At 44.4% G+C, this 24,404-nt stretch overlaps 1 protein-coding gene across 3 annotated transcripts in view; it reads right to left on the bottom strand.

Annotated features, from left to right (window-relative positions):
• PTPN12 (protein tyrosine phosphatase non-receptor type 12) overlaps positions 1 to 19,638 on the bottom strand; it is a 53,588-nt gene extending 33,950 nt beyond the window's left edge. For all 3 annotated transcript variants that reach the window (XR_014492917.1, XM_083366262.1, XM_083366263.1), the window contains exon 1: positions 19,433 to 19,638. Coding sequence is in view for 2 of the 3 variants with exons in the window: in XM_083366262.1 (XP_083222388.1) it covers positions 19,433 to 19,534 (102 nt within the window). In the remaining variant the exon portion in view is untranslated. The remainder of the gene's footprint in view (positions 1 to 19,432) is intronic.
• Positions 19,639 to 24,404: the final 4,766 nt, after the last annotated feature.

Raw genomic sequence — 24,404 nt, 5'->3', positions numbered from 1 at the left:
GTGGTTCCAGGATGTTCTCAACTTATGACCACAATTGAGCTCCAAATTTCCAATGCTAAGCAAAACAGTTAAGTGAATCGTGCCCCTTTTTGCCATCATTTGGCCATGGTTGTTAAGCTAATCACTGACGCTCTTAAGTGAATCATGAGGTTGTTAAGTGAGGACCCAGATTGTTGGGGGCAATTAAGCTGACTTTGTAATAATGCCGCTTGGAGGTGTGTGTGAAAGCCCTAATAAGCAGGCATATACATAGAATGAAGGCTACTGCTAAGCTTGTAAGCCGCCCTAAGTCTTCGGAGAAGGGCGGGATATAAATGGAATTAAAATAAAATAAATAAATAAATCTGGCTTCCCCCATTGACTTTGCTCATCAAAAGAAGATCACATGACCTGGGACACTGGAAATGGCATAAATACGGGTCAGTTGCCAAGTGTTGTGAGTTTTGATCACCTGGATGCTGCCACGGTCATAAGTGCAAACTCTGGTCATAAATCACTTTTTTTCCAGAGCCGTTGTAACTTTGAATGGCCATTAAACGAATGGTTGTTAAGTCAAGGACTACTTGTACTAGAAACTGTGTATTGTGATATGAACCAGGAATTACCCTTTTGCATAAACAACTGTGGCTTAAGTTGTAAAACGAGTTAAACTTTAACAACCTAGTGTTAAAATGATAATCTGTAAATCACACAAAGCGGCAACTTTTATACTTGCAAGGGCTACCGGCTGGTAATAAATACGGACAGCCCATTAGCAATAAAGGCCGGCCACCGTGCTACAGAAAAGAACGCCTTCCGTCATAAAAAGTATTTCAACACAACGGTGTCAGTAGAATGTATACTACGCATGCCTGGCGTCAACAACTTCTTTATTAGCAATTCCTGGAGAACCGTAATAAAATACTTTGAAGTTGTTATCACTTGCTTTAGCCCTGACTCATCTCCTGAGGCCACACTGCAGACAGAGTGAGTTGTGAGTTAAGCAGTAGTGGTGCAGTTTACTAACACAACTGGCAAAAGTCCAAGCACTTCAGCATTTTAAGCCTGATCTTTCTTAGGTTGACCTTTTATTTAATGCTTTGAAGAAAGCATCCTTTCCTAGATAAGCGTAGGTCTTCCACGGATCCAGCCAGAGGCTCCCGCTCTGAGGAAGGAAGGGTTAGGGCTGCAATCCACAGGGTCAGGTGAGTACACTAGTTGTGCGAAGGGCAGCTCTAAATGACCCCTGGCATCAGACAGAATGTGTTTCCTCTTGTATGAATGGAGGAGAGAAGAGGAGCAGAAGGGAGGGGAGGGGGAGAGGAGAGGAAGGGAAAAATAAAAGGAAAGAAAAGAGGAAAGAGGAAAAGGAGAGGAGGAAAGGAAAGGAAAGGAAAGGAAAGGAAAGGAAAGGAAAGGAAAGGAAAGAAGAGGATAAAAGAAAAAAGGATAAAAGAAAAAAGAAAAAATAAGAGGAAAGGGAAGGGGAAGGGAAGGGGAAGGAAAGGAAGAAAAATAGGAGGAAAGGAAAGGAAAGGAAAGGAAAGGAAAGGAAAGGAAGATAGAAGAAGGGAAGGGAAGGGAAGGGAAGGGAAGGGAAGGGAAGGGAAGGAAAGGAAAGGAAAGGATAAAAGAAAATAGGATAAAAGATAAAAGAAAAAAGAAAAATAAGAGGAAAGGAAAGGGGAGGGGAAGGGGAAGGGGAAGGGGAAGGAAAGGAAGAAAAATAGAAGGAAAGGAAAGGAAAGGAAAGGAAAGGAAAGGAAAGGAGAGGAGAGGAGAGGAAAGGAAAGGAAAAGAAAGGAAAGGATAAAAGATAAAAGGATAAAAGAAAAAAGAAAAAATAAGAGGAAAGGAAAGGAAGAAAAATAGGAGGAAAGGAAAGGAAAGGAAACGAGGGTGAGATACAAGCTTAATGTACAAGATTCTTAAGGTCACAATCTCAATCCACAAACAATAAAATAAATCTCCTTCAAAAACCCAGCTCTTAATGGCGGAAACGTGTGTAAAACTGAGCCTTCTTCCAATCTGCCTCCCGCTAAGCACCCAGGAACGTACTTTTTTCTACAAAAGGCCCGTTTGTGACAGAGCTCAGCAAGAGATTAAACCCACAGCCTAGAAAACCCCTTGCACTTGGGATTTCAACTTTAATAACCCCACAACTGGTTGAATAATGCATTTTTTTTTTAAAAAAAAAAGGAATGTAATGTTGCCATGGCTCATATTTAGGACTGGAGGCCAATGATGATGTGTCCAAAAGAACGCAGAACAGTTCGGTGGCACCGGTTAACACCGGGGGTCTTGAAACGTGGCCCTTTTTATGACCTGTGGGCTTCAACTCCCAGCTTTCTCTCTCCCCCCCCCAAAAAAATAATAATTGGGGAGCACTCCTTCGATCACTCACAATAAAAAACCTCAGCGATCTGGGTGGGCAAATCTGCAGGAGGCCTGTTTGGAGCCCACCAAGATTTACAACAACCCTTACACACACACACACACACACACACACACACACACACACACACACACACAGACGGGACTCGTTGGGATGATCCCACCAGGCTACATTTTAAAAAGTGAACTTCCAGGTCACCCAACCACAGCTAAGCCGTTCTTTAAAAGAGTTTTAGCCTTTGGTTTTTGGTTTGTTTTTTTTTGTTTTTCTGGTACATTTTTCCTCCCCAAATGAAAGAATCGCCTTGCCTAACCCAATGAAGTACATTTGTAGAGGAAAGGTTTGGAGACAAGGATAGGAAGCAAGTGATTTGTCTCGAAAGAGAAAGTGTTGTTTGCCGGGGCATTTGCAGGGTTGATGGGTAAATCGCTTCTGTAACTTTGTTCGACAAGGTTGCAAAAATGCTGCTCTGGAAATCAACGTAAGTAGTATATTCAAAGTTTGCTCTGTTCATGCAGGAGAGCAACATTTATTATATTTTAGTAGAATAGAATAGAATAGAGTAGAGTAGAGTAGAGTAGAGTAGAGTAGAGTAGAGTAGAGTAGAGTAGAATAGAATGGAATGGAATATGGAATATGGAATATAGAAGAGAATATAGAAGAGAATAGAAGAGAATAGAGAAGAGAAGAGAATAGAGAATAGAATACAGAATATAGAATAGAATATAGAATAAAGAAGAATAGAATAGAATAGAATAGAATAGAATAGAATAGAATAGAATAGAATAGAATAGAATAGAATAGAATAGAATAGAATAGAATAGAATAGAAGCTGGAAGGGCCTTGGAGGTCTTCTAGTCCAGCCCCCTGCTCAAGCAGGAGAACCTACACCATCTCAGACAGGTGACTCTAGTCTCTTCTTTAAAATCTCCAGTGATGGAGCGCCCACAATTTCTGGAGGCAAGTCGTTCCACTGGTTAATCGTCCTGTTAGGAACTTCCACCTTAATTCCAGGTTGCTCCTCTCTTTGATCAGCTTCCATCCATTGCATCTTGTCTCTCCTTCAGGTGCTTTGGAGAATAAATTGACGCCCCTCTTCCTTGTGGCAGCCCCTCAGATACTGGAACGCTGCTATCATGACTTCCCTATTTCTTCTTTTCTTCAGACTAGCTAAATCCAAGTCCCGCAGCCGTTCTTCGTATGTTTTGCTCTCCAGGCCTTGGATCATCTTAGTTGCTCTTCTCTGAACTTTTTCCAAGGTCTCAACATCTTTTTTTTTTTTTTTGCAGTGTGGTGACCAAAATTGGCTGCAGTATTCCAGGTGGGCTCTCGCTAGGGTTTTATAAAGCGGCACTAATACTTCGTGTGATCTTGATTCTGTGCCTCTGTTTATGCAAACCCAGGATTGTATTAGCTTTTTTGGCGGCGGCTGCTTTGACAAGACAACCGATCCTCAAAAACCGGGTATAAATTCACTTAACAAATGAGCCACTTTACAACAGAAAATTTTGCGCTCCATTGTGCTACCCCATACTTCTCCATCAGTCAAGACAGGGGTCCCCAACACCCCGGTCCGTGGACTGGTACCGGGCCGCGGCATGCCAGCAACCGGGCCGCACAAACAAGCAAAGCCCCATCCGTGGGATGCAGGCAGCACGCAAAACCACGCACCCTCCGGTCCCCGGAAAAACCTCTGTCCACAGAACCGGTCCCTGGTGCCCCAAAAGATTGGGGACCTCTGAGTTAAAATATATCACAAACTCATCAAGAACGCCTTTCCCATCCTCTCTTATTTAATACGGCTCTAGAAACTTTGCTTTGCCTCCTTAGGCAAAATACTAATATTCACATCATGGGGGGGGGGGGGGGGGAAACTACCGCAGCTTCAGATTTTACCAACCCGTAAAAAGGGTTAGTAAAAAGGATTTTAATTCTGGAATTCCCCCCCCCCCACCCCACCCCTGGGACAGCTGTAAATTACAGGTAGCAAATGTACACCACACACAGCAGCAGGTACCGACTGAAGGCACATAAGGTGTTCCTGTTCAAATGGTGTATTTATAGCCAGAGGTCAGCAAGTGATTAAAAAAGCAAAGAGTTCAAAGACGAGGGAAGAGAAAGGACTGGGTCTGTTGTTAGTTGTTGCCTTATTTTAACTGCTGAGATAATAAGCTGGGCTATTGTGTTAGGCTGTGTGGTGTGGTTTGGGTCTCAAGAGAAGAACGTGGGCGTAAAAAAAAACCCGGTCTTTTTTTTTTAAAGGGGGGGAGGGGGTGTTTTATGATGTCCTTTCCAAAGAGCCTTACATAAATTACAGTGTTTTGTGTGTGTGTGTGTGTGTGTGTGTGTGTGTGTTTTAAGGACAGGTTCAGTTCTCTCCATTTCTTCCCAAGGGCAGGAAACCGAGTTACAGGAATATTGCAAAACCTGCCAGATAACCCCAACAAATGAAAAAGACGGATGGATGGATGCCTGGCCAACGGTATTTCTCTCTTCTGATGTTCTTCCCACCTTCCCCTGTAAGATCATCGAAGCTGAAAAAGCTGAATTACTGAAGTTATTTCTTTCTTTTTTTTATTTCCCAATTGTTAACGGCATTCATTTCACAAATATGGGTTTCCTGACAGTAAGCACAATCCAACCCAGTGGAACGGCTTGCCTTCAGGAGTTGCGGCTGCTCCAACGCTGAAGGTTTTTAAGAGGGGACTGGACAACCCGATTGTCGAAAATGGCATAGGGTCTTCTGCTTGAGCAGGGGGTTGGACTAGAAGACCTCCAAGGTCCCTTGCAACTCTCGTTATTCTGTTAAATCTCGACGACGGACAACATACAGTCATAAAAAAAACTAACATATAAGGAAATTTTAAGTTTGGAAAGGAATGTATGGCATTTGCAGCTGTATAATATTTTAACAGAAGAAAAGATTGTAAGATCTCAGCGTACCTGAAAGGCTATTCGCAACAGAGATATAATGGATGGACAAAATGGATTGATTATATTTTAAATATGGGACTAAGAAGTTTCATTTAGCATTTGAATAAGTACTGATGTGATATTTATACTGCTTGTAGTTATTTTATAAGTTAAAGTGCGATAGATTTAATAGTTTATTGTTGTTTGCATAAGGTTATGATTGTTTGTATTTTTACACCCTGTATTTAGCTCTGGGAAGTCGGGGAGGGGGGAGGGGGAGGGAAGGGAGGGGTTGGGGAGGGGGTTGGGAGGGGTTGTGTTTTGTTAAAAATAAAATGTATTGTAAAACTTTTTAATAAAAAAAACCAAACTAACAATTAAAAAAAACACATCAGCCATTAAATCACCAACCAAAATTGCTAATAACGGAGAATTGTCATTATGGGCAATAAATCCATCTTACTATTATATTATCTATAAACTATTGTTTGAAAGGTTATTGGATCCTAGAATATATAATTTCTTTTTTTTTCTCTAGTAAGAAATTTTTTTCTAGCAATCCCATTTTAGGGCTGCAGGTGTTAATTCACTGAACATCAATACACTGATCGTGCTTAAAACCCCTTTGGGGGAAAAAAAAAAGAGTCTGGCTTATTTTAAAATCCGTATAAGTAACAAAAAGTTTTCTCACATCGCTCACAAAACTTTTGGTACTGGTTCAGAGGACTGTAAATTTTTCGTTCAACTTCCAAGGCAAAAAATATTTTAGTGCCATAGAGGAAAGATCAAAAGAATATAGTTGCAGAAGTCCTGCAATGTATCCATCCCTCTAGCTGCCCCCAATAGTTCATAGATCAAGTCCCCCTAGACCAGATAATCAGCAATAGTGGAAACCTTGCAGATTATTCATCAATATTTATAATAAAAGCATCCACAGACTCATTTTGAAGCGAATGGTCGAGGAAAGCCACGAGTAACAAGTGAAATATCAGTCTTTTGTTAATTCCCCAGAGACTTTCCGAGGCAAGAATCTGAAGAGGCATGCAGCGTATTGCAACGTCCCCTCTAAATCCATTTTCACCTAGGATTAATTCAGATTAAAAAAAGGAGGGTTTATTAGGCTACACCAGGGGTCTCCAAACTTGGACTCCAACTCCCAGAATACCCCAGCCAGCAGGTTGCCAAGATTGGAGACCCCCATGGTTACAGCTAAGGAGGTCCTTTGCTTTGATGGAAACAAGCCAGGCAGTTTATCCTATCTTTTATCAGCATTAGCTCCTCTAAATCGGGGGTCTTCAAGCTTGGCTCTTTTATGACTTGTGGACTTCAACTCCCAGAATTCCATTATCTTCCATTTTCTGCTGCTGACAACTACGGATGTCGGTTTTCCCTCATGACTGTAACATACAACTTCTTTCCACACTTTCCAGTTTGGTGCGCAAAATAATAAATTAAGGTATCCTCCCTTCCTGCCTCAGATTTTTTTAATCGAAGTATCACCCAAACTGAAGTTATAATTCAGGCACGCTGGCTGAGGAATTCTGGAAGTTGAAGTCCACAAGTCATAAAAGGGCCATGTTTGAAGACCCCTGCTCTAGGTGCTGAGTGCTTCACAGCATCAATGTAAAGGCGAATACTGTACAGGTATAGTCCTTGACTTACGACAGTTCATTTAGTAACTGTTCAAAGTTACAACGGTGCTGAAAAAAGTGACGTGACCATTTTTCACACTTACGGCCATGGCAGCATTCTCTTAGTCCGGTGATCTAATTTGGCGACTTGGCCACTGACTCGTACTTCCTGGGGTCATGTCATGCCCTCGTGCGACCTTTCTGACAAGTGAAGTCAACGGGGATGGCAGACTTGCTTGCCAACCGTGTTACTAACTCAACAACTGCAGTGATGCACTTAACAAGCGTTGTAAAATGGGGCAAAATTTACTTAACAAAATGTCTCGCTTAGCAACAGAAATTTTGGTCTCAATTGTGGCCCTAGGTTTGTGGACTACCTGTAATTTTGGGGGGAAAGAGAGACATTTTAATTCAAAACATCAATTTTTCCTATATGGGTAGGATCCCCATTTTTGGTATTTATCTGTTTTATCTACATATATTAGATTTGGAGACTCTTTAAGGGCTTAAAAGACAGTACCATTTACACAAAAAAGACAAAACGAGAGATAAATTTTTTGTGCTACATTACAGACTCCCCATATGATCACACAGGGACCCATTTTCACTAATGCAATAATATAAGAGCAAGGCCAAGAATCCGTGTGTGTTCCTGCCGTATTTTAATATAGAAAGCCGGTGATTTATATAGCTACTGCAACATCTCTAGTCTCACGAGGTAAAGCCCCAGCATAAAAAAATGTGTGTGTGTGTGTGGGTGGGTGGGTGTGTATTCAATCAAAGAAAGGTATCTATATTAAATTGGTTCAGGTTGTCAATCCATGCACTACTCACAAAGTCGTACATTCTTGACAAGCCTATCACAATCAGCGCCGCTGCAAAATGCCCGAAATAGAATTATCTTCTATTTTCTGCTGCTGACAACTACGAATGTCACTTTCCCTGATGACTGTAACATACAACTTCTTTCCACACTTTCCAGTTTGGTGTGCAAAATAATAAATTAACGTATCCTCCCTTCCTGCCTCAGATTTTTTAATCAAAGTATCACCAAAATTGAAGTTATAATTCAGGGGCCTTCAAACCTGGCCCTTTTATGACTTGTGGACTTCAACTCCCAGAATTCCTCAGCCAGGCACGCCTGGCTGAGGAATTCTGGGAGTTGAAGTCCACAAGTCATAAAAGGGCCAGGTTTGAAGACCCCCTGTTATAATTCACAGTTGTCTTTTTCGACTGTATTTCACCATAATCCTTGTTTAGCTAGCATTAGGTTTTGCACATTGACCTTCTCCTTCCCCTTGATTTATATGATGGGACATTCAACAAAATGCAGAAATTTCAAACTCAACTACCAATATAGGAAGTCCTTGACTTATAACCATTCATTTAGTTACCAGTCAAAGTTACAACGGCACCCAAGAAAGCGACTTATGACCGTTTTCACACTTACGACTGCTGCAGCATCCCCAGGGTCACATGATCAAAATTCAGGTGCTTGGCATTGGTTCATATTTATGACAGTCGCAGTCTCTTGTGATCCCTTTTTTGCGACCTTCTGACAAGCAAGAGTCAATGGGGAAAGCCAGATTCCACTTAACAACCGTATTAACTAAGTTAACAATTGCAGTCATTCACTTAACAACTGGGGTAAGAAAGGTCGTAACAAGGGGCGAAACTCACCTAGCAAATGTCTTGCTTAGCAAGACCTTGGCCTCCATTGCGGTCACGCAGGCGAGGACTGCCCCTCGGCCCAATGCAAAGAACTCGAAAGGGAATTTTGTAAATTGGAACGAGCAAAAAAGCAGCTTTCTCCAATGAAACAAATCCGTTACCCTCCAAAGCCTTCTCAGATAACTTCTCCAACAATCATAGAGCAAAGGTAGGTGTGTGTGTGTGTGTGTGTGTGTGTGTGATCACCAGGAAGTCTCCAAGCAACTGTCCCATTTCCCAAAGGACTCATTTCCAGCCACTGCTTCATTTCCCTTAGCAGACTTTGCCCAAAGCTCAGATGCTCTGTGTTCAGATGTTTTGCACAACCTTCATATATAAGACACGTCTTTCCCAGAACATAACTGGATTACGCTTTCTATCGTGGGGATTCTCTGACGGAGACACTGGCAGGGCAGAAATTACGAATCGCTAGGTCTGTAGTTCTTAGCCTCGATCACCCATATCCAGGACAGATTGGCAATCTGGTCTAAAATAAATAACTTTCATGGGTCTAGGAAAGGCAGATTGGCGAGTTGCGTAGTGACAGTTTCAAAAGCGACGGCGAGCATTCTCCCATCGCTTTACTCAGATTTCGCTTTACCGAAAAAGTCCCGTCAATCGCCATTTTACGAAAGAAAGCAGGAAACGGAGCTTTGAGGATTTCAAAAGATTACGAGGGGGTCCTCGAGGTGGAACCGTAACGGGAGTCCAAAATTTGTGCTGCTAAGCGAGGCGGTTGTGAAGGGGGGTTTTGCCCCATTTTTCAACCTTGCTGGCCACAGTTGTTAAGTGAATCACAGCAGCTGCTAAGCTAGGAACACGGTTGGTTCAGTGAATCTCGCTTTCCCCGTTGACTTTGCTTGTCAGAAGGTCGCAAAAGGGGATCACGTGACCACCACCCCAGGACGCTGCGACCGTCATAAATGCGAAACAGTTGCCAGGCGTTTTAATTTGCATCACGTGACCATGACAATGCTACGACGATCATAAGTGTGAAAATCAGCCGTAAGTCATTTTTTTAAGGACTGTCAAACAATCACTAAATCAGGGGTCTTCAAACCTGGCCCTTTTATGACTTGTGGACTTCAACTCCCAGAATTCCTCAGCCAGGCAGGCTGGCTGAGGAATTCTGGGAGTTGAAGTCCACAAGTCATAAAAGGGCCGACTTTGAAGAACCCTCCCAGAATTCCTCAGCCAGGCATGCTGGCTGAGGAATTCTGGGAGTCAAAGCCCACAAGTCATAAAAGGGCCAAGTTTGAAGACCCCTGATCTATGCTGACAATATATACCAACACAGGGAAAGGAAGTTACCCTTATTAAAAGGACATTAGCAGCAGTATCATCATTAGAAGACTTGCCAGCTATTAGGCCAGCTAACATGGGCAAAATATGAGACACTGGTTAGCCCCTTCCTTTGTGCCACCCAGATGTAAACCAGCAATTGACAATTAACTGGGGTGGGATACGGTTGCATCAGAGCCAATCACCCAATATACAGTCAAGGGATCCTGGATTTTATGCTGTTGCAGGCAGTCCTCAACTTATGACCACAATTGAGCCCAGCATTTATGTTCTTAAGTGAGAAATTTCTTATGTGAATTTTGCCCCATTTTACAACTTGTCTTGCCGCATTTGTCAACCGAACCACTGCACTTGTTAGATTAGTAACACCGTTGTTAAGCTAATCTTGGTTCCCCAGATTTGCTTGTCGGAAAGTCGCAAAAGGTGATTAGCGTGAACCGGGGTACACTGCATCCGTCATAAATGTGAGTCAATTGTCAAGCATCGGAATCTAAAATCATGGGACCACGGGGATGTTGCAGTGGTCCTCCTAAGTGTGAAAAACAGCCACCAGTCCCTTTTTCCCCAGTGCCGTTGTAACGTTGAACTGCTGGAAGTCAAGGACTACTTAGAGAGAGAAAAGGGTCACACGTGACTTTGTCAGGGCTGTTGTCATTTCAAACGGTCACTCAGCAAACGGTTGTAAATTGAGGACTACCAGTATTTCAAACACACACACAGAGAAAAATGGGAGAAACAACCAGAGTAATGTTATCAAAAACCTAGAAATTTCTGTTCAGGCTCAAGCAGGAACATTCTATCAACTTATGTTCTACCTTGATCGTTTATAATCAAGGGCTGAATATATACGTTCATTGTAAGGATGTTCTACGGGGGCAAGAAAAATTGAGCCACTATTGAACCGCCACAGATAGTTGAAAGCCAACTAAAACAAATACGCTGTTATTTTCTTACAGGAAGAGAGTCTCTAGACATCCGGTGGACTGCGGCAAGTCAGAATGGGAGAGAACAATTGGAGGATGATCGACATCCTTTGCACAATCACATTACAAAACAGGCATCTGAGGTCGTGTCGAGTCTTCTTGCAACAACAAAGCCAGAACCGACCAATTTCCCTCGGAGAAAGTTCTCTAGAGCTGGTGAGAAAATCAGCCCTTAGATTGAAAATGCTGAGGTTGTTTTTTTTTTTTAAATACTGGTATTATTAATGCAATGCAAGGAAGACGCTCAACTGGACTGTTAATCGGAGGCATTTCCCTTTGGCAAAAGACAAGGCAGGGTGCGGTGCAGGTCGTCCTCCACTTACGACCGCCGTTCAGATCAAAATGTATGCTCACTTGTCAAGTGAGGGTTGCCCCATTTTACGACCTTTTCCTTGCCACGGCTGTTAAGCAAATGATTGCAGTTGGTAAGTTAGTAACAAGGTCGTTAAGTGAATTTGGCTTCCCCCCCCATTGATGTTGCTTGTCAGGTCGCAAGAGGGGATTATGTGACACACACACACACACACACACACACACACGGACGCTGCGACCATCGTTAAGCATGAGTCACTTGCCGAGCATCCGAATTTGTGATCACGTGATCCTGGCGATGCTGCCATGTTCCTAAGTGTGAAAAATGGTCGTAAGTCCCTTTTTTTTAGTGCCGTTGTAACTTTGAACAGACACTAAATGAACGGTTGTAAGACGAGGACAACCGATATCCCGAGTCAGACGGTGGAATGCTGCAGAGCTTGCTGTAGTAAATTTGTGAGTATTGAACTGCAGGGGACTTGAGCTTTCTAGCCTGGTGTCTTAACCACTAGAGCAGAGATAGGCAACCTTGGCTCTTTTATGACTCATGGACTTCAACTCCCAGAATTCCTGAGCCACCATGGCTCAGCTTGGAAACCTCTCCCTTTCCCCTCAGCGTGGCTGCCTCAGGAATTCTGGGAGTTGAAGTCCACAAGTCATAAAGTGGCCTAGGCCTAGGCCAGGGGTAGGCAACCTTGGCTCTTTTACAACTCGTGGACTTCAACTCCCAGAATTCCTGAGCCAGCATGGCTCAGCTTGGAAACCTCTCCCTTTCTCCTCAGTGTGGCTGGCTCAGGAATTCTGGGAGTTGAAGTCCACAAGTCATAAAGCGGCCTAGGCCTAGGCCAGGGGTAGGCAACCTTGGCTCTTTCATGACTCGTGGACTTCAACTCCCAGAATTCCTGAGCCAGCATGGCTCAGCTTGGAAACCTCTCGCTTTTCCCTCAGCGTGGCTGGCTTAGGAATTCTGGGAATTGAAGTCCACGAGTCATAAAAGAGCCAAGGTGGCCTACCCCTGCACTAGACCAAGCTGCCTCTCTTAGGGAATCCTTATGAGAAAGGATCAAAATTCATACCACTAGGCCGAAACCTGGGCTTTACCCACTGTCTGATAGACGTCGCCCAATATTTTTTCCCTCTCAAAAATTTAAAATACCCCATGGTGCTGAGAACTGCAGCCGTAAGAAATCCTATCACCGTGGCTCGGCATATAATTCCAGCGTATATTCAAGGTACTGCTATGCCGCTCGCCTCAGGAATGTTTCTTGAAGTTTACAATAAAATTATAAAATTCTGATTTGTGTTCTGTGAAATAGAATTTGACAGAATGTGAGGTTTCTTCAAATAAAAACAATTCAGGGTGCGTTTTGCCTTCCAGGAATGGGAGAAACAAAAGCAAGAATAAGTGCCATTCCTGCAGGAGAGGCCTAGAGAAAGAGAAAGTCTTTGGAAGGCAACTGAAGGACGTAACAGCACACACCTCACAAAGCATGGCAGGGTGCAGGAGGCCTGTCTACAAAAAAAAGGAAAGGAAAAAAACAACAACAACTCAAGAGGTCAGTCTCAACATCGGAAGCAGCAACTCTCTGATGAACTTAACGATCAATCAATTCTGTAATGGGAAGACGTGAGCCCAGGATCCTGGACTAACAGTGTCTCACTCAACTCCTACGGAAAACCAGAGAGGGATTGGGATGGAGGAGTGAGGGTGGGTGGGTGGATGGATGGATGGATGGATAAAGATATATAGATATATAGATATAGATATAGATGGATGGATAGATAGATAGATGGATAGATATGGATATATATGGATGGATATGGATGGATGGATGGATATAGATAGATAGATAGATAGATATGATAGAGAGATAGAGATAGAGATAGAGATAGATAGATAGATAGATAGATAGATAGATAGATAGATAGATAGATATGGATGGACGGACGGACGGACGGACGGACAGATATAGATAGACAGACAGACAGGCGGACATGACAGTCAGGCATGAGAGAGAGAGAGAGAGAGAGAGAGAGAGAGAGAGAGAGAGAGAGAGAGAGATGGATGGATATGGATAAATAGATATGGATGGATAGATATGGATAGATAGATGGGCATGACAGTCAGGCATGATAGATAGATAGATATGGATGGATGATAGATATAGAGATGAATAGATATGGATTGATGAATAGATAGATATAGATATGGATGGATGGATAGATGATATAGAGATGGATAGATATGGATGGATGGATGGATGGACAGACAGACAGGCATGACAGTCAGGCATGATAGATAGATAGATAGATAGATAGATAGATAGATAGATAGATAGATAGATAGATAGATAGATAGATAGATAATGGATGGAGACAGATAGACAGATGAGAGCTAGCTTGACGACAGACCTAGTCTGTGCCTCTAAATCTCATAAATCTATTATAACCCTTAATCATCAATATCCTGCTCTTCTACTAAATTATCTCACGAGCAGCCTGCTGCATGCATAAACATCACCCTAAAATTGAATACTGTAGCTTTCAACAGAAATTGATTTCTAAAAGCATCTTTATAGGAACTTCAACTAGTAAGTATGAAAAGGCTCAAAACAGGCCTAACAAAAAAAAAGAACACGATCAAAAGGGGAGAGAGCGCAGTTCCACAACGTGGGGTAAAGCCCTAGCCTAGATAAAACATCGCACTCGACTTCTTTCCAGGCCTTCCAAAAAAATAAATAACTGCAGAAGCTCACCCCGAACTAAAATGTATTTGCCTAGTTTGCAGCTCAGTACAAATGCAGACAGCACGGCGAATTCAGGAGTCAGCGTGTTGTGCAGAGTCTACATCACTGTGGCGATGCATAGGACATCGTCCACGTAACACCTGCCACTACACAAAGTAGGTGGTCACAACAGTAATAATCCATTCGGTACAAAATCTATTGCATTAAAGCCTGGGAAATGGGAAGTTGAGCTGTTTTAAGTTTCTATTTATTAACTGGGCATCACGCATCACCCAATCCAGGAGGTTTGGCTTAATATTCCCTCTTTACTCTGAACCGCTTAAAAGATAAAATATTTTGTTAGATTTTTTTTTTTATCCAGCGTTTATTACCTCATAGGTAACTCAAGGGGACGGGATGTACCTAATGCTCCTTCTTCCTCCTATTTTTCCCCACAACAGCCCTGTGAGGTGAGTTGGGTGGAGGGAAAGTGACTGGCCCAAGGTCTCTCAGTTGGCTTCCAGGGCTAAGGGAGGACTAGAACTCACAGGCACCTGGTGACTGGCCCAAAGTCACCACCGGCTTTTATGCCTAAGGCAAGGCAAGAGGTCACCGTCTCCCATTTACTAACCTGACGCCTTAACCACTACACCAAACTGTCACTCAAATATGACAAAAATTAAATAAACTAAAACCGGACGAGGACAACCAACATTACTGACATTAAGGCCATGGAGAACAAAAACAGCCAAAGAGGGCAGGGGGAAAAGTCTAATATCCCCTAGGACAGGAGTCTTCAAACTTGGCCCTTTTATGACTTGTGGACTTCAGCTCCCAGAATTCCTCAGCCGGCATGCCTGGCCTGAGGAATTCTGGGAGTTGAAGTCCACAAGTCATAAAAGGGCCAAGTTTGAAGACCCCTGCCCTAGGACCTCATATCCACCAGGATGTTCTGAAAAAGCCAACTTTTAATGCCTCTACTAAGATACTAGTAGCATAGAAGCTACAGGTAGAACTCTGGCATAGGACAGTTCCATTTAGTAGTAGTAGTAGTAGTAGTAGTAGTAAAGTTGGAAGGGACTTTGGAGGTCATCTAGTCCAACCCCCTGCTCAGGCAGGAAATCCTATACCAACTCAGACAAATGGCTGGCCAGTCTCTTCTTAAAAACTTCCAGTGTTGGAGCATCCACAGCTTCTGGAGGCAGGTTGTTCTCACTGTCAGAAAGTTTCTCCTTAGTTCCAGGTTGCTTTTCTCCTTGATTAGTTTCCATCCGTTGCTTCTTCTCCTGCCTTTGGGCGCTTTGGAGAATAGCTTGACTCCCTCTTCTTTGGGGCAGCCCCTGAGATATTGGAAGACTGCTATCATGTCCCCCCCCCCTCATCCTTCTCTTCATTAAACCAGACATACCCAATTCCAGCAGCCGTTCCTTGTATGTTTTAGCCTCCAGTCCCCTGATCATCTTTGTTGCTCTTCTCTGTACTCTTTCTAGAGTCTCAACATCTTTTTTTAACATTGTGGTGACCAAAACAAGTGACAATTCAAAGTTACAATGTCACTGGAAAATGTGACTTACGGCTTTTCACACTTACAACCGTTGACGTATTCCCCTAGTCGTATGATCCAATAATATTCATATGCTTGGCAACCGACTCATATTTGTGACAGTTGCAGTGATCCAGGGTCATGTGATCACCTTCCTACGAGCAAAGTCAATGAGGAAGCCAGATTCACTTCACAGCCGTGTTACTAATGACAACTGCGGTGGCACAAAAGGTCATAGAGTGGGGCAAAATTCACTTAACAAATGTTTCATGTAGCAAACCAACATTTCGGCTCAATTGTGGCCGTAAGTCAAGGACTTACGAGTAATCTTGGACAATCAGTTGCAACAGAGAAGACTCAACTCCTTGAGCTTTACCTAAGGCAGGAGACCTGGAGCAAACCTACCTTACTAAATCTGTTTCAATATTAAGACATTTAGATTGACTGAAAACGCAAGCCTGTGTAGTAAACCCACAAATTTAACAGACCTCCATTTTGCAGTAGGATACAACGGATAAATCATTCAAACTTCATCTGTCTTTCATGGATGAATAGCTATTAAATCAAAGACCTGTCCATTAAATAGAGGCTTTATTGCAAATAGTGCCATTAATGTCAATTACATAATTGTGTAATTGATGCAAACTGATGTAAGAGAAATAAATTTGGATTTAATGGACAAGCGCTCCAAATGGTCCATTAAATTGAGGTTTTGCTGCATAAGCTTAATACAGCTGGAAAGCAATTGGTTGAAATGTAGCTTATGAAATCAATACAGATAAATACCTCCCCCCCTCCCATTTTCACATGTAAATGGAAAGCACATTTTACTTTATTGGAAGATGCATTGTAAAGGTATATTATTTGTGGCAGGTCTCTTAAAAGAAAATTTTTATTACAGTTAAATATGTAATATTCACTACATATTTCAAAAGCTTACATCTGGACTGCACTAATTCAGGGGTCAAAGCAAATTGCAGGCAATGAGCCTAAACAAAATTCCCCTTTAATTTTTTTTTGTACTCCTTAGAATATAAATTCATAAATAAAAACAAACTTCCTCTCAACATTATTTTCCAACATATGTTGCTCTGGTAACAGGCAAGTTAAGGCCTTAATAAATGCTCTGTAATTTCAAGTACAATTAGGATGGAATCTTGCTGTGACTTCCTAGAAATTTGCTGCAATTTCCAAGTTACTTAGCTTCCTGCAGTAAACAGCGTACAGGCAGTCCTTAACTTACAGCTGTTCATTTAGTGACCGTTCAAAGTTACAACGGCACTGGAAAAAAAGCAACTTCAAACGATTTTTCACACTTTGCAGCATCCCCACGGTCACATTATCAAAATGGAGACGCTTGGCAACTGATTCATATTTATGACGCTTGCAGTGTCCCGGGATCGTGCGACGACCCCACTTGTTAATGGGGAAGACAGATTCACTTAACAACTGTGGCCAGAAAGGTGGTAAAATGGGGCAAAACTCACTTAACAAGTGTCTCACTTAGCGACAAAAAATGTTTGGCTCAATTATGGTCGTATGGCTGAGGACTACCTGTGACTTTATACAGGGAGCAAACCCCACACTCACTAGCACCAGCAACTCCAGAGCTCCACATATTCTCTTCTATTGGAGCAGAAGGATTTGCACATTTCATTTCACAACAACACGCAGAGCACAAGAGCTATGAGGAAACACGTAGTGATAACATTCTTAACTTTGTGCAACACATATTCCAAATTTATGAAACCGTCTGCACCAAGATAACCTCCGGAGCAAGTTAAAAAGCTAGATCTGCATCGGTTTTCTAGATCCTTTTTTTAAAAAAATTATCATTATTATCGTTTGCTTGAGGAACAATGGGATCTTTTCAGCCCGAAGCGTCATTCTTCTTTCCAGGCTTAAATGAGGAGGAGGAAACGACTTCCTAGATCCACTTCCCCTTCCATGTCTCAAACCCGACACAACTTTCAACAGCTCCTTTGATCTTTCACAATGTTATTCCCACCCACCCCACCCCCAGCTGCCTCCCCGTACTACAGGCAGCCCAGTTTGACATTTGCTTCAAAATTTCTACCTTCCAAACCAAAACGGGCAGGAAGAAAGGGGTGGTCACACTCTTCCACCCGTTCTTTCGGAGAGCTGCCTAGGATGCACTTAAGACTGATCCTTAAAAGGAACTGCACCACCATAGAAACGGATGTCGCCCATCACGTCCATATAGCCCAGGGGATGCAAAAATACATCAGAAGAAGAGGTAGCTGTAACCAGTTGTTTGGCTAAATATGGGTAAGCGCATGCTGTTAAGCCTACAGCTAAAGGGGCCCGCAAGTCTCCTAAAAAAAGATAAAATGTTAAGAAAAATGCGGCTGGAGAGGGCAAGGAGAGAGAAAAGGCCACAGTCCCCCTTTTTTAAAGCTAGGGACTAAGGTGGGCAAGCCCTGGAAAGAGTCTCACAAACACAGCCTAGCGTGAGGAGAGAGAGAGAGATGAAAAGCCCTGGGAAGAATTACATCACCAGTCCGGAGAAAGATTTTTTTTTTAAAAAGAAAAAGACTTTGCTGTTAATTTGCCCACCTTGATGAGGGCCGCATCCCCACTGAGGAAAATGGGGAGAGGAAGAAGGGAAGGGAAAAAAGAACGAGGGAAGAGAAAAAAGGAAGAGAGGAAGGAGGGGAGAGAGGGACAAAAAGGGGAGGGAGGAGGAAAGAAGGTGAAAGGAAGGAAGGAAAAAAGAAAAGAGGAGGGAAGGAAGGTGGAGAGGGAAGGAGGAAAGAGGGGAGGAGGTGAGTGGGAGGGAGGGAAGGAAGAAGAGGAAAGAAGGGAGGGAGGAAAAGGGGAAAGGAAGGAAAGAAAAAGGGGAGGGAGGAGGGAAGGAAGGTGGAGGTGAAAGGAGGAAAGGGAGAGGGAGGTGAGTGGGAGGGAGGGAGGGAAGAAAAGGGAGAGAAGGAAGTGGAAGGGAAGGAAGAAGAGGAAAGGAGGGAGGAAAAGGGGAAAGGAAGGAGGAAAGAGGGAAGTGGGAGGGAAGGAAGAGGAGGAAAGACGAGAGGGAGGACAAGGGGAAAGGAAGGAAGGAAAAAAGGGGAGAGAAGGAAGGAAGTGGAAGGGAAGGAAGAAGAGGAAAGGAGGGAGGAAAAGGGGAAAGGAGGAAAGAGGGAAGTGGGAGGGAAGGAAGAGGAAAGACGAGAGGGAGGACAAGGGGAAAGGAAGGAAGGAAAAAAGGGGAGAGAAGGAAGGAAGTGGAAGGGAAGGAAGAAGAGGAAAGGAGGGAGGAAAAGGGGAAAGGAGGAAAGAGGGAAGTGGGAGGGAAGGAAGAGGAAAGACGAGAGGGAGGACAAGGGGAAAGGAAGGAAGGAAAAAAGGGGAGAGAAGGAAGGAAGTGGAAGGGAAGGAAGAAGAGGAAAGGAGGGAGGAAAAGGGGAAAGGAGGAAAGAGGGAAGTGGGAGGGAAGGAAGAGGAAAGACGAGAGGGAGGACAAGGGGAAAGGAAGGAAGGAAAAAAGGGGAGAGAAGGAAGGAAGTGGAAGGGAAGGAAGAAGAGGAAAGGAGGGAGGAAAAGGGGAAAGGAGGAAAGAGGAAAGAGGGAAGGAAGGAAGAGGAGGAAAGAAGCGAGGGAGGACAAGGGGAAAGGAAGGAAGGAAGGAAGGGAAAGAAAAGGGGAGGGGGGCTTCCCTTCCAGGCAGGGCCCAAGGTAGCAGCAGCCCATCTCCCGCCCGGGGAGGCTCCATCCCGGCACACACCCTGCTCGATTGTTCGCCCGCCCGCCGAGCCGGGGAAGCGGGAAAGGGAAGAGCGGGCGGCCCTCCCTCCCCTCCCCCCCTCCCTCCCTCCCTCCCGGGGGGCGCGAGCATCCCCCCTCCTCCTCCTCCTCCTCCTCCTCCCCCCTCCCGCAGAGAGCCGGCCCCGCCCTTCTCCCCGCCCTCCCCCCTCCCGGCGTACCATGAAGTCGGCGGCGAAGTTGTCCTCCCCGTGGCGCTCGGCGGCCTCCTTCATGGCCCGCACGCGCTGGATGAAGCGCCTCAGGATCTCCTCCTGCTCCATCCTCCGCAGCAGCAGCAGCAGCAGCAGCGCCGCCGGCGACCCAGCCTGAGGAGCCGCCCGGCTTTGCCTGCCGCTCCCGCCGCCGCCCCAACTTCCGGCCCCTCCTCAGCCAGCCGCGCCCCCCCCCGCCGCCGGGAAGGCCCCCCGACTTCCGCCGCGACGACGGCCCCTCCTTCCCTCCCTCTCTATCTCCCTCTCTCTCTCCCCCCCCCCCGCGCCGCCAACGCCGAAAGACGGAACGGCGCGACGCTCCCTCCCTGCTGGCCTGCCTTGCCCCCCGCGCGCAAGCGCCGTCCCGTCCGCCCGGCCCCGCCCCTCGCCGTGGGGCTCAGGGCCGCGCCGCTCCGACATTGGCCGGCGGCGGCCGGTCCACGCCGATTGGCTCGGCCGCTAGTCCCGCCTTCTCGGCGTACCGCGGGAGAGCTTCCTTTTTTGCCCACCCCTAAATTAGTCCCTGGGAATGGGCTCGTCCTACGGGTTCGGGTCTGGGGCTCTGGGATGTACCATTGTGGATTGGGAGGAGCGGGGGGGGGCGGCAGGCTTTGAAAGCACAGGGAAGCCTGGCCACCCCCGGCCAGGCGGGGATGGCTTCATCTTCCGAGGCTGTGATTGATGCTGACGGGTGGGGGAGGGGAGGGATGGCTGAGCTCACCTGGGACCCCTTTTGCCGTTTTGCATGCGGTCCTGAAGAGAGACTGCCAACCCGGGTCAAGGGTGTTGTGTGAATGCCGCCAAAGATGCGTGTTTTTTTTCAGCAAGCCTCGCAGAGGGAAGTTGGGGTTGGGCTAGGCCAGGGGTAGGCAACCTCGGCTCTTTTATGACTCGCGGACTTCAACTCCCAGAATTCCTGAGCCAGCATAGCTGGCTCAGGAATTCTGGGAGTTGAAGTCCGCGAGTCATAAAAGAGCCGAGGTTGCCTACCCCTGGGCTAGGCTTTAATGCAATGCACAGGAGGTCTTGATTTCTTTAGGCGCTTCCTGGGTTCCTATCCCACCTTTTGCACAGAGCTAAAGTTGGGATGTAGAGATAGTCCTCGACTTACAACAGTTCATTGAGTGATGGTTCAAAGCGACAGCAGCACCGGAAAAAGTGACTTATGAGTATTTTTCACACTTACGACCATTGCAGCATCTCCCCCAAGGTCACATGATCGAAATCCAGACACTTGGCAACTGACTCGGATTTATGAAGGTCACAGTGTCCTGGGGGGGGGGGTGTCACGTGATCCCCTTTTGCGACCTTCGGACAAGCAAAGTCCATGAGGAAGTCGGATTCACTTAACAACCGGGTTCCTAATTTAACAGCTGCGATGATTCACTTAACAATTGTGGCAGGAAAGCTCGTAAAAGGGGGGGGGGGCAAAACTGACTTAACAAGTGTCCCACTTAACAACAGAAGTATTGGGCTCAATTGTGGTCGTAAAGTGAGGATCGCCTGTACAGCAGGTAATCCTCGCCCTAACGACCACGATTGAGCCCCAAGTTGTTGAGTGAATATGACTTCCCCGTTGACTTTGCTTGTCAGATTACAAAAGGCCCAGCAGTCCCTCTTCTGCAGCTTTCTTCCCAACAACCCTGCGAGGTAGGCTTGGCTAAAAGAATCCCTTGCCTGGAGTTCCATAGCAAAGGGTGAACTGGAACCTACTGAAAAAATAATAAATTAGCCCTCGTAATCAATACACAGACTGACTCCTGATTCACGTCACTATGTAGAAGGGCTTCATAAGCTAAATTGCCATGCACACAAAGGGTGGGGGACACAACAGGGACGTGCCACTGCGAAGCAACTGCAGATCTTGTAACACGCAAGGCTGCCTGTGACTATTATCAATAGGGCTTCTCTAGCTGCGATATTGCTAAGCACATTTGATTTGTGCTTAGATTGTAAGCCGCCCTGAGTTTTCGGAGAAAATAAATATAAATGGGATTAAAATAAAAAATAAATAAATAATTAGCAAGTCACACAAATAAGGGCCACTTCAGCACTTTGGGTTTCAAGTTTGATCTCTCCGTAAGTGCCACGCTAGAAGTGAAAAATGGGAACATGGGGTTTAGTTAGCTGCGGCTTCCCCTTTACGGAGTCCTTGGTGCTGGCTGAGCCTGGTGGTTTTCTTGCAGATGTTTATTTATTTTATTTATTTATTTTATTTTATTACATTTATATACCGCCCTTTCCCGAAGGACTCAGGGCGGTTTACAGGGTGATTAAAAAAAACCAAGATACAAAAGTTAAAAACAAATTTAAAATTTTAAAAAAATTATATTTCATGACCCAACTAGGTAACATCATCAGTGCTAGAAGGAAGGGAGGGAGGGTTGTTGAGAGGAGGAGGAGGAGGAGGAGGAGGAGGAGGACTGTGGGGTCCTTGCTGCTCTCTGAGTTGGTTGTTTTATTGCAGACATTTCATGACCCAACCAGGTAACGTCATCAGTTCTAGAAGGTGGTGGAGTTTGCAGAGAGGAGCAGGAGGAGGAGGAGTGGAACTCAAGAATCCTTGGTGCTCTCTGAGCTGGGTGGTTTTCTTGCAAACGTTTCATGACCCAACTAGGTAACGTCATCAGTGCTAGAAGAGAGTGTGATTTGCTCTTTGCTTATGTACAAGACAAGCTCTCTCCGTTCCACCACCGACAGCGTTACCGAGTTGGGTAATGAAACATCGGGAAGCAAACCACCAAACTCAGAAACCACCAAGGACTTAACTAACCATGGTTTTATTGGCTGTAATTGGGTAGCCTCGTGCAACAAACGTGCACGCGTGTCGTGATTTTCAGGCCACGACAAACTGGCTTTCTGCAGCATCGTATACTAAAACGTTTTGGAATTCAAATCTTATTTCGGGCCAAACAGGAATCCAGCTAGCCGTTACCCAGAAGGTTTTTTTTTCCTCTGAAAGTCCAACAGCTCGACAATTTCTGCTGGAGACACGGAAGGAAGTATAGGCTGACTTCCCAAGAAGCCGAGTGACGTGTTTTTCATGATGCAGATGCAAAATTATTTAAAGTAAACAGGAAAAGGAATCAGGATGTAAGGTGGACAGCTTCCCTGTCCAGAAATAAGAATTAAAAATAAGTCTATGGCCTTAGTATTCTGCTGTATATGGGGAATAAGAAGATGTGATAAAAGTCCTTTTGTCCTTAAATCTTAAGATAAGGAACAATTCAGAAGAGGTTTATTTGTTAAGGTACATTAACTTCACTTACAACAGTGTTATAAAATTAAACGTTAGGCTGGCGTAGCTGGATTGGACTTATATCAACGCAGACCAGTAGAAAACAGTGGAAAATTCAGTATATTGGCATATACCAAAATTATTAAGAGTCAGTTTGGTCTATTGGTTGAGGGCTAGAAAGCGAGAGATCAGGAGTTCAAGTCCCGCCTTAGCCATGAAAGGCAGCTGAGTATCTCTGAGCCAGTCACTCTCTCAACCCAACAAATCTCACAGGGTTGTGATTGTGGGGAAAATAAGAAGGTGTGTTGGATATGTTCGCCGCCTTGAGTTATTTGTAAAAATAATAAAGGCAGGCTACAAATAAATGTAACTTTGGAAGAACAATGTTTACCTCCTTTCAAACCCAATTTGAAAATAGGTCTGCTATTTTAAAATGGATGTCAATAATAATAATAACAACAACAATAACAAAAGAAGAAGAAGAAGAAGAAGAAGAAGAAGAAGAAGAAGAAGAAGAAGAAGAAGAAGAAGAAGAAGAAGAAGAAGAAGAACAACCCATTGTCATCAGGCACTGGGAACTATGTCCAAAAACTTTGCAAAATACATCACGTACAGCTACAAAAAACTGTGCTATGCGGAACATCTTACATTTTAAGGAGATACCTGGTTGATACCTAGGATGCTGGCAGCAACCCGTGTCAATCATTAGTGCCACTCAATTTGAGTGTTCAGATGACTGAGTTTCATGTTTTATGAATAAAAGTTATATAATAATAATAATAATAAGAAGAAGAAGAAGAAGAAGAAGAAGAAGAAGAAAGAAGAAAGAAGAAAGAAGAAGAAGAAGAAGAAGAAGAAGAAGAAGAAGAAGAAGAAGAAGAAGAAGAAGAAGAAGAAGAAGAAGAAGAAGAAGGAAGGGACCTTGGAGGTCATCTAGTCCAACCCTCTGCTCAGGCAGGAAACCCTGTACTAGACATGTCCCATTCTTGCAACCGTTCTTCATATGCTTTAGCCTTTAAATGAAGGTGTTTAGTTCATTAAGGCTTACTGGATTTATTTTGTTCGTGCCCAGTGCATTCTCACTGCTATTGTGTCAGGAAATGAAGCTCGGACGAATTTCTTCCTGCAACATGCATTACACAAAAAAGCGTTCCTAGAGCAGTCAGGGTGAACCAGCTGCCCTTGTGTTTCACCTCTTTATTGCATTCTCCCTCCCAATATACTTTCCTTCGTATATTGTCGGGCACTGAAAACCACAATGAACACCTTCAACTGTCCTCCAAGCAACGCCTGAATGGAATCTCAAGAAAAGGAGCCTGCAATTTCAAAAACCAATGAATTTCTGATCCTGGGCAAGACAAACCCAGGTTTAGGTTTTGGTTTTTTCCCCCCACCCAAAATCGTTCAATCTGACATAAATACCAACACATTCATTTAGGTGTGTATTTCTGTGGCGCGTTGACCTGTGAGAATAAAACGGGCCAATCGTAAAAAAAAAGTTCGCATTTCTGAAACGGGTGAAAGAAACGTTTCAGCTTTTTGACGATCCTTCTTGAGCACGGCTACTGCCTACCTGGGACAGGTGAATAACAAAACACATTTGCTAACCCGGGAAGCTGTCACGCCTCACGCCTTAACCAACTTTGTCCTCCAGACACGACACATGTACCCCTGAAATTATACGAGCATTGTTTCGACAAA

The sequence above is a fragment of the Vipera ursinii genome (genome assembly GCF_947247035.1).
Source record: "Vipera ursinii genome assembly, chromosome: 6".
NCBI lineage: Eukaryota > Metazoa > Chordata > Lepidosauria > Squamata > Viperidae > Vipera > Vipera ursinii.
This window is presented reverse-complemented; position numbering and strand designations above follow the sequence as displayed.